Below are 17264 nucleotides of genomic sequence, written 5' to 3'. Positions count from 1 at the left end.
ATGCGGGATTCATTTTATTTACTTTTCATTGAAAGTTTATAAAATTCACAAAAAATCGAGTAATTAAATCCCCTGAATATATACTTGTTCGGCTGCTCAGTTTCCATACCGTCGTAAATTAAATCCGAACAATAACTCACAGGTATTTCCTCACTTTCTCTCTTCCGTAGCATATCAGCGACGGGCCCGTTCAAATGTCACAGCCTAGTCGGGGACAAGAAAAAACTTCTATTTTTTCAAGTTATCAGACATAGTTTTTGAAGAACCCCACGGCTAGTCCATCCCAGACGCGCAGAAAGCAAGTAAGAAGGCTCTGATAGGAATAAAACCGTCAACCACGTTTCACTGTACACCGCCAATAGACAGTGAAACAAAACTCTCATAAGAAGATTACACGCATGAACTTGACAATTGTATGGAACACACTATAGGCGCAGGAGCCCGGTAAGATAGACAGGATGCCCCCAATCATACATATCTTTAACAGCAGAATCTATCTGCAATAACCGAGAACACTCAGAAAACAAAAAGACACGAACTTTAGCTTTCTATTGCTTTATTTGCACCATAATCCTTAGCCATCAACCCTTTGTTTCCCGCTACGCCAGCGCACCGAGCCACGCAACTTTAATTGGGTATCGGACTAGTCCCCCGCAGAGAACTGCAACCCCACATTCCCACCGCGCATACACTTACAGAGAATGCTCAGAAACACCAAAGCGACGAAAATGACGATCACAATAATGATAATGGTTGTCGACTCCATCTCCTTATGCAGAGGGAAAGGCAATCACCATCAAATATATGAGGAGCTATGTTGGCGGAAGGAAACACGCGTGAAGCTCCCAATCTGCATTGTGAAAATGCCACTCAGTTATACAATAGTTTTCATTATTTTATGTTTTTGTTTGTGGGGATGATCTTATTAACGAACTGTAATATAACGTGAAACTTTCGCCACACGTTATGTTTAATATTGTTTATTTTTTTATGCCCACTGTCCTCTTTGTAGCTATCCGGAAAGGGGACCAGTTTTTGCGACGTTTGTCAGAGCGCCACTACAGCAATCCATCACCCCCAAGAGGGTCCTGTTCTACGGGCGTTATTATCGGGTTGCAGAACCACGCTCAGACGAAACTTTCAAACTCTATTTATTTATGGGCTTACGCTTGAAATTTCCACGGTGAGAAGTTTCCGCCACAATTGCGAAGGTTGACTTTAGTTTTCCTAAACGCGCGCAACGTCGCATGGAATTTCGGTGAAATCTCGCGCGCCTGATAGTCAGTATCATAGGAAAAACGTTGCAAAGGGCAGCATCTATTAAATTTATAGTTTGGGAAAGCACGAATAGTCTTATGGTCGGTTCAGCGTATACAATTTTATTTGGATGTTCTGCCTTTCCAGCGAGTTGAGTCCCCCGATGTATTACCACTCGTTTGATTTATTTATTTTTATCTCTGAAACGATATTGTCCATTCCAAGTCAATCGGTCAGAAGTTATCTTCCATTATCCTTAGCAACTGCACACTCAAATATGTTTTCCACGGATACGGTTCATATGATTACCCTTTCTTATTACCGACGAAGATCAACTTTAACTTTGCACAAAGATATATATGTATAATTTGTTAAACATCCACAACGATATATATGTAAGCAACTGCATGTTATTAAGCCATTATTTACAGATCTTTGTTAATACCTTTTCATTACGTCAATCGTAAGATTCAGGCATTTATAAAATCATGGTGACTAAAATTCAATGGATTAATAATATCCTTTCCTTGTAAACAGAGCTTAGGTTCTTGGGTCCTAAGAGAGTCCCATCATCCAGAGGTTCATATTTGTTTAAGTTCTTTCATCTGTGAAAAACAGCGCAATAATTCCTTTAGGCCAACCCAAATGTGGTTCAAATTCAAGTACGAGTACGCTGACTTTTGATTACCATTAGAAAGTACTACATACATACACACATATACTACCTACATAGCAATATAATCAGCCAAAAGGACAAATAGATCATTGTAATTAGAGTTGATGCAAAGTGAAAATGTCCTCACCTCCTGCTCACACGCATTCTTTTAATAAGTAATAAAAATAGTTGAATCAGTCCATTAGGATGCGCTAAAATACAAAAATTCTCAAAAAACCTATATGATGTTGGACGTCTTCTATGACGTCGTCCTATATAAAGGATGAAGGTATCGAACTTCGACGGTGTCGTCGTCCGACGGGTAACCCTAACGAGTCAATGTAGCTACGATGAAAATACGAATGTCCTACGTGTCGTATGTGCAGACTCCGACTCGAGGGAGGCACCGAGCTCCAAGCTTGGATCGGGCCGCCGGGTGATGGCGATAGTGGCTTCTCGACGCTCGTCAGAGCGATGAAGCCATCTAGGGCCGAACGGATTCTATCTGTAGGGCTCGCACATAATGGACGGTCTCGTCCGTGCTGGTAAGACACTCACAGAGTCGTAGTTATCTCAATTATTCTCTCTCACTTACCTAGCCCGAGCGCGGTGGAGTCAAGACAAAAATATACTGCAAAAGGTAAATAAACGAGCGACGGGAGAGGAGGGAGTACCTCGTCGGTATGGCTTGGGGTGCAGGATTTCGTCGACATCGGTGTCAGTCAAAGCGGGTGTGGCAGCGAGTTGCCGGAGAGATCATGGCGGCTCGACGAGCGGCTGTGCTGCTGGAGCTCTTTGTAAAGGTCGGAGGAAGAGAGAAAGCGAAAGTGGCAGGATTTCGTCGACATCGGTGTCAGTCAAAGCGGGTGTGGCAGCGAGTTGCCGGAGAGATCATGGCGGCTCGACGAGCGGCTGTGCTGCTGGAGCTCTTTGTAAAGGTCGGAGGAAGAGAGAAAGCGAAAGTGGCAGCGGTTGCGGCTCCAGCCAGAAACTGATCGTAGTTCGTGCATCGATGAAATACGCCACGACAGCGACACCGTGCCAACTGCGGCGAGTGGGCAGCAACGGGTCAAACTCGCCTTCGCGGCGGAATTCCCGTCCGAAAGTGCAATAGCTGGCGGGGTGGTGTCATTGGTCACCTGATCTCACACAGTGCCAGGAAACACTTGCTGGAATCATGAGTTGGGGTGTGGGCAATTGGATCGCCCGCTAGGCCGCCTCAAGAGCGGGTGGGGCTATTCCAAGTCCGTTGGATCGACGCGCTTCATACGTCCTTGAGGCGTCAGCAGTCACTGCCCGTACCTGGCCACCTCGAGTCCAGTGATTGCCGACTCGGGAACGGATCACTGGACTCGGGAACGAGTCCAGTGATCCTCCGTTAAGCGGTTGGATGAGACGAGGTTGTTGTTGGAACTGTTCCCGGCTAGCATACACTCAAGCTGGTGTAGCGGGAGGGGAAACGTGAGGTTGAGCGATCTCGTGGGTGATCGTTCACGGCCGCCGGAATTCCCAGGGTTGAGGAATAGTTTAGCGACATCCAACGGTCACAGGACTGGCTTCGGAAAGTGTCGTCGCCTTTCCAGGCGAAAGAAAATTGGTCGACAGCCTCATTCCCCACCGTTCAAACAGGCGTAGCGGGGAATGGACTGTTAGATCAAGAAATTTTCCGGCGATGTTTCACGGTCGTAGAATTTCCTCCAACTTGAACAACCAGTGAATTGCTCTTGGCTTGTCCCAGGAGTGACCTCCAGAGTGCAGATCAGATCGAACTCACAGCATAGAAGAGTGTCCCCTTTCTGATGGCAATAATCGGGCATATACTGATGAAATTTCCCTTATGCAAAGGTAATGGCCGTCGGCCAATTTTGGGCTCAAATTTCACCCAGCGAGAACCCAGCACAACCTCCCTGCGATTAGGCGGCAGAAATAGCCTGCAAGCAGGCAAGTTCTTCTCCTATGCCTTCTCGACCTTCCTCTTCTCCCCTTCCTTTGTGCAATTTCTTCTCAGAAGAAGGGGTAGACCAGAAAAATTCAACGACGATGCTTTCTTGTTCTTCCTGGTCTGAATTGTCTAGGGTGCCCTCTCTTCCCTTATAAAGGGGAGAGGTCAATGGGCCCCCAACTTGGGTCAAGGGGGGGAAGAAAAGGGTCATGTAAAGGGGCCCTTATATAATGGGCCCCTCATTACAATGGAAAAGGGGATAAAATAAAACTAAGTAAAATAAGAAGAGAAATGACAAGACAAGGGCCAATGAAGGGGATCCAGAAGACTAAGGGTCCCTTTGCATTGATGGTGAAAACAAAAACAAGGGGTGCAGTGCCGTGCTAAGAAAATGGGACGAACGTGAAGACAACACGAGACACGACTAGGAAAACAACGAGAATGAAATGATATAATCGAGCATTTTGTTCACTCAGCTTTCGATAACAGTGGCCGGCAGCACGGCCGATGGCGTCGGTGATCCTTGAAGGGGTGCGCCATCACTATATAAAAATTCCCTGTTGAGGAAACATTCTGTTTAAGGAACACATCCAAGAAATATAGTTTAACCTTTCGATTCGTGAAGTCCAGAGAACTTTAACAGACTTGAACTAATATCAAATAGATATATCATGACCCGATGGGTTTCTCATTTTCACATTCTCTTTACTATTTTCACTCGAGAAAAAAAACTGATGTCAAAAAATTATTACTTCATTTTTATAATTTTCATCGTCCTCACTTTCTAGTATATTTTGAGATCCTTAAAAGTCAGAATAAAGTCATTTATTGGAAAAAATAGACTTTAATGTGTAAAAATATTAATATTGATTTATATTTGTAGAATTAGAGTTAAATAACATTATCAAAACCTTTATGGTTGAATAACCAAAAGTCAAGTTGAGGAAGAAAATGTTACAATTAAAATATATTTTTCAGTTCTAATTTATGCAAATAAATGGATTACAATGTCCTTTCTAAGGATACAGTAAGGGTCGAATCCACAAAAATCACATAGTTAATAAATTCAATTTTGAATTAAAAAAAACACAGATTGACTTTTTTAACTAGATAATATTTTTATTTTTATTATTTTATGTGATGTTAATTAATGACAACAAAATAAAACTACCTAATAATATTAAAATAAATACTATAGTATAATCATATTAATAAAATTTGCCAGATTCCCAACTTCTGTATGAGTTTTTTGGAATTTTTGGGATATAAACTGAATTTGAAATTAATATTAAATTATCTTATGTAATTTTGAGTTTATAACAGTAAATGTATGTCAAAGTTATCAGTGCACAAATATATTTCACTGGCAAGCAATGAGTATGGGTGATCTCCATTGAGAATGAATATTAGCAGTTTGTTCTCTGGAAATGGGGATTAAAAATATATGAGCCAGAATTAATACATGAAGTGTGATAATAAATATTTAATAGGAGTAAGATGAGTATTGTGAAAAGGTAACAAGTAGGAGGATATGAGTAGACCATGTGAAATTAAAAATGAGTAATATAGATCAAGATGTGAAGAGGAAACAATGAATCATAATATGGATATTGGGATAAGATGACTAAATAGGTGAGTTATAGTTTCGGTGAGTATTAGTGTATATGATACGAAGATTGGGGATGAAAGTGACATGATATGATGTAGTGATGATACTGAACTGGGACGAAGGAAAAAGATAGTTGTGCATCTAACTTAATGGAAGTGATGGTGATAAATAAATATAAATTAAGAGATTAACTTAATGGAAAACACTTTCGTGTCTAGGGCAAGCCTCGATGGATCTTCAGAATCTCCTATTCTTTCTGTATCCTGAAAGATTAAGTAAGTTGAAGATATTTTTTACAGAAAATGAGGGGTCCATTTTATGGATACTGATGAGACTTAAAGTGATGTGATTAAATGCAAGTTTTATCGTGACATTGGGTTTAAGCTTGTGCAATAAAGCCTTTTCAAAATAGCAAAAGCATAGAATGACCAAGGGTTGATCCACATGGAGGGAGCCGTTCTCAAAATGTGAATCTATTTAATGGCTCTAGGAAATAGAAATTTCACTAGTGCCCAATAAACAGAGAGAGGATGCAGAAGGATAGATGGGGATCAAGGGATTTCAAGCCTCTCCTAAAGATTGAGATCATCTGAAGGAATGATGAGAACAATCGTGGTGTTTAGGGCTATATCCCTCCGAAAGGTTCAATACCTAAATGACAAAATGGAGGGAAATAAATCATTCCCATTTTGATCTAGATTTTCCTTGGGGATTTGACTTCCAAAGCTTACAAGATCTGAATGGGAACTGAATAAAATATCTGAATATACTCTAGATAATAGTAGATTCAATCTAACTGATATCTTAGCAATGGTAATTGACCTATCTTATTTTATAATTATTTTAGATTGCACTCTTGAACTAAGATGATGCTCTCCTCTTAATAACTCTTCCTAGAGAATGAGTATCTTGTCCAAACTCTAGGTTTTGGGAACTAAAAAGAAGAAGATCAAAACGGGAAGAAGAAACACACCAGCTTAATTCCAGAACTGCATAAAAATTTGACTTTCAAAGCTTGGTGTGTCATTCCTAGCCAACTATGGTTGGAAAGAGTTTAAAGAGGTTTCCCCCCTTTCACAACATTGGTATACAAATTCCTCTAGTGGACAAAATATCAGGAGAAGATGCAAATACCTCAAACACTTCAGATCAATCTGACGGCCGGATCTTAAGATATTAAGGTTTCAATTTTTTTGAATCATAGATATCCGTTCTTCAGTTCCTCTCTCCTCAAATTGTTCCCAAGTCATGTTACCTGTCACGTTAAGAAGGGAATTTCTATGTGAATCTCGTGTGTAAAAATTTGAGACAGCGTGCGAATGTTTTTTGAAAAAATAGGAAACGGGACTAGTAATTCTAAATTTGTAGTCTTTTCCTTGTAAAATTATTTTCTTCATGAATCTAAAGCGAAACAAAAAACTGAAAATTTCCAAAAGTCTGAAGTAATCAGAAATTGAAAATGAAGGAAATTTTAATTAGTTTTAAAGCAGAACAACAGACAATCATAGATACACAAATGCATGATATTTTTATGATAATTTGCTTTTTATAAGATGAAGCCATATGCATGGACGAAAGACAGCAAAAAATTACTACCCACCAAATCATTTGCTAGGATTTGGCCTTTTCATCCTCAATTAAGGGGTCACGGACTGCCACATTTCCATAAGGCCAGGCAGACATAAAAATTGGTCATTCTTCATCATTATTCAAATGTCTAATGTGGAAACATTTTTTTTTCAATGACTGGGGCACCCATTAGTGTAGAAGTCACTAATTGGTTGTCCTTCAACAAATGAAATATTGGGCTGCATCATTGTGGTACTTAAACACAACAAAACCCTGTAGGAAATATTAGTATACATACTAAAAAAATAATATGCATTTAAAGTTTTAATAATTGAATATTTGTGGACTCAAAGAAGTGTTTTATAGTCTAAAATGTAAAATAATCCACCCAAATTGAAAAGTTTGAAAACACGTTACTACTTTAAAACTACTTTATAAATAACATAACTACTTTAGGGAGATTTAGTTACATCTATAATGAATTTAATGCACACAAATATGTAAATAATGTCATATCACTAAATGTGCCTTATTCGCCCTCAGTTACAAAGGGATAAAAAAAAATTGGGTTGTGGGGAGCAGTGGAGAAATTGTTTTGTATCCTTTTTTACATAATTAGTTTTTGAGCGTGGACTGATTTGTTGCAATAGTCTGAACCTATTCCATAGTTTTGAACCATCACATTGTCCCTAATGAATCTCACAAAAAGCTTTGTCTATACTTTTCAATTTTTCACATTTTTCTCTCCTTATTGTGCTCCATTAATTGAAGAAATCGTTGAATACTAGCAATGGTGAAAACAATTTTTGTTCAGAAGCCGTAATCTTCTCAACCCATGAACCTGTTTTCAAGTAACCCAAAATTCAGCATTGATTTTTGTATTTCATTTATCCACTAGTAGGACACTGGCTTCTAAATTCAAATTACTTAGTTCTACAAATCATGCGTCCTTTTCACATGAAATATAAGTAGGCTTAAGGGGGACCTTTTTTACTGATTAAATATTTGGCTTCATATACAGTCGAAGTCATAGCTGTAACGTCTCATTCTGACTCATTTGCATCCAGTTCTTACCTGTATACTTTTTTTTCAATAAAACTCAAATACAATAGTAAGAATATTCCACTTTATTTAAGCTAACTAAGAGGGGTTATTTTTGTAAATCAACAAATTAAATAAATTATGGTTTTTGTTTTTGAATTATAACTAATATATTATAATTTTGTATAAATAAAATAAAAAGGAATGTGCTATAATCAGACATAATTATCACTACATTTTTTATGTTATTAAAATAGTTTAAAAGTAAATCATTTATAACCTCTTAGCCATATCTTTTAGCTCTCCTTCCTTTTGTCAGGTATCCTTGATAGTGAAGATTAATGCGAGTAAAGTATTTACAGATATCAATCACAATCCATGAGGAAAGCCCTTTGTGATAATTTAGATACCTGATCTTGACGGATATGTATGTTAAACTCGTGTTAAAAAGGTGAGGGTTCAATAAAGATGAGTAGATATATATAGTTGTCTAAAGGTCTATGCTAGAAACAAATGTAACCCCTAAACTCATTTCAAAATTGGTCCTCACTTAACCCTGCAACAAGACCGGTCTATCTCTGGGGTTGGTACGCATAGTTAGACTTCTCCAATATCTTTCCTTTGAGGCCATAACAGGAGTTATGCTTTGATCTCCTCCTAGGTAAGCACAGAAGAAGATGTTTGAAACAATGTGAATGGTGTGGTTCCTCTACACTCTTAGGGTGAAGAAAGAGAATAAAGGTTCTATTGCAAAAAAGGGTCTAACAGTGTGTATGAATCATGGTGTACAACTGTACGTACTATATACATATCTAACCCCCAATAGCTGCAAGGTAGAATAATGAAATAGAGCGAACTACTATCCTTGAGAAAATTATCCAGGTTAATAAAAGCATATGCAGCCCTTTGACGCACAAAATGAAAAGGGAAATATTAGGAATTAATAAAAGAACACTAATTTGAGAAAAGCCCATATATTGATTTTTCGTTTTTCATTTTTCTACATCTTTTATCTTGTTTTTTAAATTTTATTTTTTTAACAGTATCAAAAAGTACTCGTAACCAAATGCCTGAAAAATATTTATTTAACAAGCAGAACTGAATTTAGTATGCATGAATATAAAACCAATCTTGATATTTAAAGTGCCCAACTCATCTGTACTTCTGTTCTTAGGGCACTATTGTACATCAAGAAGATTTGATGCAAAAATGATGTTGAGAAGATGAAGAGCAAATCATGCAAAAAGGAGTAAAACGTAAGAAACTAAAATTGTTTTTGAAATAATAGAAATGGACAGACCTAGAAATAAAGCATAACTTTAGTAATAGCTATAATTGGCAACGTGCTGTAAGGTAGGGCATGAAGTAGGTGTGAAGGTTATGAATAGAGGTAAAAATAAAAAACAGAAGGGATTAAGGTTACCCAAATAGGGGAGATTTAGTGCCGAGCCCACGAAGACTTATGTACCCCTACCTGACTTAGAATTCAATTGAATGAAATAGTTAGACACATAAGCAAGATTTGATAGACCTCATATGAGATGGAAGCATTCACACACTAATTCACTTAAACTAGTTAACAACTATTCATACTACTTAAACCTTTTGAATTTTAAAAACCCAGAAATAATTTTACTATTTATCCTCCATGCATGGGCTATCAAAACTGATAATTAGTATCATTTATGAATTTTATTGATCTACTAAAACTGTTTAATTTAAACCTGAAATCAAGCCTTAATTAACTTACGCCTATATGCTCTGATTAGAAATCAGCTTTCACATTAAAATTATGGACTTTAGTCCACAAATCATATTTCCATTTAACATGGACCCTAAAGAGGCTTAGGTGGGTCCTTAGAGAATGTGTTGAAGATTGATAAATGTAAGGTAAGGGGATAACCTTCGATATATACATGATGCGAGGATAAAGGCATTTTGATTGCACAGCACAGTCTGAGACCGCAGGACCATCGCTCAAGGAGTCGGCATCGTTATGGACCTCGCCACTGATTTGCGTCCAGGCTGCACAACAAGCCAAAGCGATGACGCGTGCACCCGGATTCAAATATCCCGGCTAAAGACGCGCCATCTTCGATCCTGTTTACCGCTCTCCTTTTCCACATTTATGTTTTCTTTCGTGATTTTCTGTTCTTCATACCTGCATTGTAGTGAGGGGAAGTTCCCATATGAGGGTATCTTCTCCTCTCGTTAATGGGCCCAAGCCCCTATAGTCCTTCCCATTGTCTTTGTAGTTTCAAGGGGCCCATCCACCTCTCTCCTATAAAGGCAATGGGTGGGCGCCCTCAACATCCTGCACACACAACGCGCGATGCCTGTCGGCCGCGCGCATCGTGAGGGTCCTCCCCACCATTGGGATGACCATGATTGTGAGCTTACCCCGCCCCGTTCCCGCAAGGATCCGCGACGCGACGACCAAATTGTGCCCAAGCGGCACTTGGACAATGACGAACGTCGGTGTGAGGAGCACCGCACCCACATCCAGAGAAGCGTGCGTAGACATTATCATCTTTGAGGGTTCATGAAAACCAATGGAGTTCATCGATTGGGAGTCAAACGTGAACTCCTATTTTCGGTGGTACCACATGGACGATGACCTATGTGCCGAATACGCGGACACTAGACTTGGCGGACAAGCCAAGATCTTTTCGGAGAACGAGTGTATTGCCGCCAAGCGACGAGGACGATCCATCATGTCCTTGGTTGAAATGGCGCTAAAGTTGCAGAGCAAGTACGTCCCTCGGCAATATCAGATGTCCCTATTCCTCTCGTGGCTCGACCTCAAGCAAGTTCAGCTCACGGTGACGGAATACATCGAAGCCTTCGAGGAGCGTTGGATGCAATGTCGTTTCGTGGAGGACCCAAGAATCATAGTTGGATTGTTCGTCCATGGACTCAGACTGCCCCTGCGCAACCAGGTCCTCAAGTGCAACCTGGCTGAAGTTGACGAGGCGTACCAGCACATGGAGCATCCGTCCGACGACCCCGCTGCACCCATCGTGAGTATGGCACTCCAGACTCCACCTATCCGCACCAACCCCGCTCAAACTACCCCACCCGTAACCACAAGGGTTACCCCGACCACCAGGGGGTAAGGAAACATCTGTGAGATCTACCCCACTAGCTCGGGCCATCACGAGCGACATACCGGCCCACGACACCACTCTCAGTCAGGCACACGTGACGTGCTATAAGTGCCAGAGAACAGAACATCGGGCCAACCAATGCCCCTCAACCGCACTATGATCAACGCTGGAGACGTTGACCCAGACTGACTGGATGGTGTGGCGACGCGACAAGATGATCACTATCATGGGGAAGAGGAATTTGCCTCGAGTATGAGGAACCCGATGGACAGGTCAGGTACATACAGAATACCAAGGCACGAGAGACCCCCTTCGTGGTGCCACGATCGGCCAACCGACCATTGGCCAACATAGGCGTCGATGCACTCGGCAAGAGTAGAGTGCGGCCATCACCACGGGTCACACCACCTGCTAGGCCCCTTATGGCAAAACCGAAGCCGGAACCATTGGTAGATGCGGTCCTTCGCACCTCGATGTTCTACACATATGTCAAGATCAATGGCAAGGTGTGTAAGTTGAACGTGGATAGAGGCAATTGCATCAACGCTATCTCTGATATGATGGTTACTTGACTAGGGCTGATCGCTATCGATCATCTGACTCCCTACAATGTCTCCTGGATAGACGCTTCTTCAATCCCGGTGAAGCGTCAATGTCGCATTTCGTTCAAGGCGACTGCCTTTGATGAGAGTGTTCTCTACGACGTACTCCCCATGAAAGTGGGGAGCATCATCCTGAAGCCAGCGAACAAACCGGCCATGATCAAACCCGTAGGGTGAGTGGTCGTTCGAGGGCCTTTGTTCACCACAGATTTGGGCCGCGAGGGAAACAACACGCCGTTGTGCGTCTCTGTCACCCTCGACGTCCCCACCGATCCGCCTGTAGCAACTCGACCACTAGAGATCGAGGCCCTCGTATAAGAGTTCGACGACGTCTTCCCGGATGACTTACCCGGTTGGTTACCGTTGATGCGTAACATTCAGCACGGGATCGATCTCGTGCCCAACACGACCTTGCTGATTCTGCCCCATTATCGCATGGAGCCCCAAAAGTACGAGGAACTACTATGACAGGTTCGGGAACTCCTAGAGGAGGGCCTCATCCAGAAGCGCCTCAGCCCCTGCGCAGTTCGTGCCCTCCTAGCCAAGAGAAGGATGGCATGGGGCATATGTGCTATGATAGTCGTGCCATCAACAAGATAATGGTCAAGTATCGTTTCCTTATTCCTCGCATACAGGACCTATTCGACATGATGGCCGGTTCTACCATCTTCTCCAAGATACATCTAAGGACTGGATACCATCAGGTTCAGATCCATCTCGGTGACGACTAGAAGACCGCCTTTAAGATAAAGGACAGGTTATATGAGTGGAGAGTCATACCATTCGGCCTCTCCAACACCCCGAGTACCTTTTAGTGTCTCATGAACGAGGTAGTGTGCGCGTTCATCGGGAGGTTTGTCGCGGTCTACTTTGACGACATCCTTATCTATAGCCGCTCGAGAGAGGAGCATCTCGACCACCTCCGACAGGTTTGCATCGTCCTTTGGCGCGAGCCGCCATGCGCACACCCCAACAAGTGCAGCTTCCTCACCTTGGAAGTCGCTTTCCTTGGGTTTATGTATCCGCCCAGGGCGTTGCCGCAGACCCGGAGAAGGTCCAGGCCATCACGTTGTGGCCGACACCGGCTAATCTACACGACGTTAGGAGCTTTATAGGTCTTGCAACTTTCTACCAACTATTCATACAGAACTTTAGTTCCGTCTCGACTGTCTCAAAGTGGAGACGTTTACTTGGATCCCCACCATAGAGCAAGCTATCCAACAGGTAAAGCTCATGATGATCCAAGCATCGGTACTCCGCCTACCCGACTTCAGGAAGGTATTCGAGGTCACCTGTGAGGCTTCACGCGTCGGGATTGGTGGTGTCCTGAGCCAGGAGGGCCACCCCTTCGAATTCTTTAGCGACAACCTAAACGATGCCAAGTTTCCCTACTCCACCTACGACAAGGAGTTCTACGCTGTTGTCCAGACAATGAGACATTGGGCACACTATGATGCATGACGAACATCGTCGATGTCCTGCGGCGGAGAGTGCTGATCCGTTCGTCCTTCTTGGAGGATGATCGTCTTGAACGGCACGTCCCGCTTTCGGTGGGTGTCCTGGGAAGGTCCTGCGCGGGTCCTCAATTCGTTGGGGGCCGAAGGGTGTCTCTATCTTCACGTGGTCGACGCTCCACGGGTAATTGTCGAGGCGCTGGTGGGCCCGACTACCGCTGGGCGGGGCGGTTCAGCCGGCCGGATGACGAAGATGGTGGCGAATAGTGCAGCAGTGATGCACGTCGCATTGTCGGTGCTCTCGACGATCGCGACGGTGGCGAATAGTGCAGCGGCGATCCACGTCGCAGTGTCGGTGCTCTCGACGACCACGACGGATTGCGTTCTTGAAGGCAACAGTGGTGGAAGTCAGAGGCGACAACGGGCGGCGGTCGGAGGCGGCGCGACGAGCGGCGGCAGCCAGCGGCGACAGCAAGTATCGGTGACAAGCCGCGGCGGTTAGCGGCGGCGGCAAGCGGCGGCGGCCATAATGGGCCACGGCTAGGCCATGGCTGGGTTGCGGTCTGGGCCGCGTGCTGGGCCGCGGCTGGGCCGTGGTTTGGGCTGCGGGCGACCTGGTTTGGGCTACAAGCTGGCCGCGGGCTGGGCGGGCCGCGGCGGCTAGGGTAGCTGGTGCCTTGGGGCGCGGGGACGGCGCCTCCAGGCGCGGGGACGGCGCCTCCAGGCGCGGTCACAAGGGCTGGGCCTGGTGGGCCTGGCCAACTGGAGCCGGCCCATTAGGCCTAATGGCCCATTGGGCCGGTCTGCTGAGGGCGCGCAGTGGCGCGGCCTGGCTCTGCAACTCGGTGCGGCACGGCACGGCTGGGCGTGGCGCGGCGTGAAGCGCGGACGGGCGCGGTGTAGGTGGTGCGGCGTGGCGGCGCGGGCGCGGCAGCGGCGGCGGCAGGCTGGGCACCGTAACGGCGCGAGCGCCAGCCTGAGGTGCGGCGCGGATGCGGCTCAGAGCGCGAGGCTGGGGCACGGCGAGCGCAGCCAGCGCTGGCGGTGCAGGCGGTGGGGCGTGCGGGACGCGGCTGTCTGGCGCGGCGCAGGCGCGCGCGGCGGCGCGCCATGCGCAGGCGCTACTCGCGCACCGTGCAGGTGGCACGTAGGGCACGCGGGCCGTGCGTAGGGGGCCTGGGCGGCACGGGGCACGCGGACAGCACGCACGCGGCGCTGGCGGCGCGCGGGGAAGGCGCACGGGCTTGGGCGCGTGGAGCGGCCTGGAAAGTGCTGGCGGCAGAGCTGCCTTCTTCTAGGGTTTCTCTAACCCTCTCCTCTTGTTCTAAAAATCTATTTTCTAAAAGGGAAAAATCTACATATTCTATTACATAGGGGCTCCTTATACAGGACCCATGAGAAAAATAAGGGGAAAGTGCTAATCCTAAAAGATAAAAATTTAATTAAACCTAAGAAAGAAAAGGCGAATAGCTTTAGGGCTTCGCCATCACACTACCTCCAGTCTATGGAGTTTGTGCTCTTCTCAGATCACGAGACACTCAAGTACTTGCACTCAGTGTAGAAATTGAGGCACCGATAGTCAAGGTGGGTCGAGTATCTGAAGGACTTCATATTGGTCATCAAGCTTGAGAATGACAAAGATAACATCGTGGCTGATGTATTTAGCCGGAGAGCCCACGTGCTAAATGCAATGAAGGTGACAGTCCTCCGATTCGAGACCATCCAAGAAGGGTATGATAGCTGCCTTGATTTTGGCTCGATCATCGCTGAATTTCAAAGGAGCCCATCCCGCGAGAGTCAGGAATATGTCATCATGGATGGATACCGGTACTATCTGATCAGGTTATGCATGCCATGCACATCACGGTGTGACTTCCTCACTTGGGAATGTCACACCGGAGGTCTTAGCAACCACTTTGGCTGCGACAAGACTACTACGGCCGTGGAATACCAATTCTACAGGCCCTTGCTGAAATGCAATGTTGGCAACATAGTTGCCCAATGTGGCGTCTGTGCCTTGGCCAAGTAGGTCAAGAAGAGCGTTGGGTTATACACCCACTACCGACGCCCAAGTGTCCCTAGGATGACTTGAGCATGGATTTTGTCCTAGGACTACCCCAGACGGCAAGACAACATGACTCTATCATGGTAGTCGTAGATAGGTTTTCAAAGACGGCACACTTCATGCCGTGCACGAAGACCTCTGACGCAACTATGGTCGCAAAATTTTTCTACAGAGAGATTGTGCGCCTCCATGGCCTACTATTGTCGATCTCGATCATGTCCGATCGAGACGTGCGCTTCACCAGCTACTTTTGGAAAACTTTGTGGAGCCTTCTTGGCACGAAGCTCAAATTTTGGAATGCCTACCATCCCCAGACCGACGGTCAGACGGAGGTCGTCAACTGAAGTTTTGGCAACCTGCTCCGTTCCTTGGTTAACGAACACATCGCGACATGGGATTTGATCATCCCTTTTCACTGAGTTTGCCTATAACTCCTAGGTGAACTGAACCACCGGGTTGAGCCCCTTCGAGATTGCCTATGGCCAGCCCCCGTCGCCGACTAGACCTAGCTCCCGGTGATCCTCGTGTTAGGCTATCAAAAGATGGTCTTGCATTTGCCTAGCATATTTCTGCATTGCATCAACGCATCCATGATAGGATCACACAGCACAATGCATTGTACAAGCAAGCTGCCGACTTGCACCGTCGACCTCAAGACTTTGACGTGGGAGACTTAGTGATGGTTAGACTCAGGCCGTAGAGGTACTCTCTTGGGACGACTACCAAGCTACACGCTCCTAGCGCCGGCCTGTTCCCGGTCCTCCGAAGAGTGGGCGACAACGCCTATGTCATCGAGATTTCCCCTACGTGGTGAATAAGCTCCACGTTCAACGGGCGGACCTAGCTCCGTATTGGGCCCCTTCTTATCCCTAAGACTCGGCCTCTCTAGACCCCATCAATGTGAGTGAGTTTGCCGCGACCACTTCCCCGATTGCTTCACCCGATTAGCACGAGGCAATCGATTGTGTGTTGCAGGAGATAATTGACTATGCAGGAAAGGGGACATCGAGGAGGTTCCTGGTGCATTGGGGGGACAAACTTGTGCGGACGACACCTGGATATCAAAAGAAGAGCTCCACCGCCTTCGAATGGATCTGCTCCAACCGCTGCCGTTCATCCACCCTGACTCGTCGGAGTCGAGTCCTTCCAACCTCAAGAGGATTGATGGCGTAGCACAGTCTGAGACCGCAGGACCATCGCTCAAGAAGTCGGCAACGTCATCAACCCTGCTACTGATTTGCATCCAGCCCGCACGACAAGCCAAAGCGACAATCTTGGGTAATGACGCGCCATCTTCGATCCCATTTACCGCTTTCGTTCTCTGCAGTTCTGTTTTCTTTTGTAATTTTATATTCTTCATACCTTCGTTGTAGTGAGGGGAAGTTCCCATAAGAGAATATCTTCCCCTCCAATTAATGGGCCCAAGCCCCTATAGTCCTTCCCATTCTTTTTGTAGTTTCAAGGGGCCCATCCACCTCTCTCCTATAAAGGGAATGGGTGGGCACCCTCAACATTTTATTCTTAACTTTTGTTGAAAAGGAATATAACGTCAGAAGTCGAAGAGTTCCTTGTTCGGGATGAGGAGGAGGAGGAAGGATGAAGGAGGAAGAAGGAAGAAGAAGGAGGATGAAGGTAGGAGGAAAAGAAGGGGAGAGGAGAAGAAGGGAGTCGCCCGCCGCCGCCACCTCCGCCCCTCACCGATGTGAATGCCGCCGCCGCCAACGCCTCTGCTGCCTCTCGCCACCGACGCAGTAGCATCGTTGCCTCCGATCCGCGCACGTTGCCACCACAGGTTCACGCGTGCCACAGCCAGCACGACCGCATGCCACCTCCAGCGCGACTGCGCGCCACCGCTGACCGCGCGACCATGCACCCCGCTGCAAGCACGCACGCGCGGCCCGCGCGCTGCTGCCAGCACGCCGTGTGCACCACTGACCGCACGCGCGCGCATGCCGACACTGCA

General features: G+C 45.5%; 1 protein-coding gene and 1 long non-coding RNA gene across 2 annotated transcripts; one reads left to right on the top strand and one right to left on the bottom strand.

Moving 5' to 3' along the window:
- Positions 1–319: 319 nt before the first annotated feature.
- LOC144701937 (uncharacterized) lies at positions 320–3963 on the bottom strand. The gene is made up of 2 exons (XR_013581150.1): positions 2587–3963; positions 320–850 (listed from the first exon to the last, which is right to left on the bottom strand). It is a non-coding gene; the product is annotated as an uncharacterized LOC144701937 (long non-coding RNA).
- Positions 3964–10625: 6662 nt separating this feature from the next.
- On the top strand, positions 10626–13243 carry LOC144702502 (uncharacterized). Its single transcript, XM_078574556.1, has 6 exons — positions 10626–11097; positions 11757–11955; positions 12270–12486; positions 12598–12711; positions 12813–12897; positions 12960–13243. The coding sequence occupies exons 1-6, from the start codon at positions 10626–10628 to the stop codon at positions 13241–13243; spliced, it is 1371 nt and encodes a 456-aa protein (XP_078430682.1).
- Positions 13244–17264: the final 4021 nt, after the last annotated feature.

Source organism: Wolffia australiana, chromosome 4, assembly GCF_029677425.1.
Source record: "Wolffia australiana isolate 7733 chromosome 4, ASM2967742v1".
Lineage (NCBI taxonomy): Eukaryota > Viridiplantae > Streptophyta > Magnoliopsida > Alismatales > Araceae > Wolffia > Wolffia australiana.
Note: the sequence above shows the minus strand (reverse complement) of the source record. Positions and strands in the feature narration are given on the sequence as shown.

Bases quoted from the DNA above. Each gene is read 5' to 3' on its own strand.
- LOC144702502 (XM_078574556.1), top strand. From the start codon at position 10,626: ATGGAGTTCATCGATTGGGAGTCAAACGTGAACTCCTATTTTCGGTGG. The intron at 11,098-11,756 runs GTATGGCACTCC...TTACTTGACTAG, and splicing joins CCCCGCTGCACCCATCGTGA to GGCTGATCGCTATCGATCAT. The intron at 11,956-12,269 runs GTGAGTGGTCGT...GGGAACTCCTAG, and splicing joins GCCATGATCAAACCCGTAGG to AGGAGGGCCTCATCCAGAAG.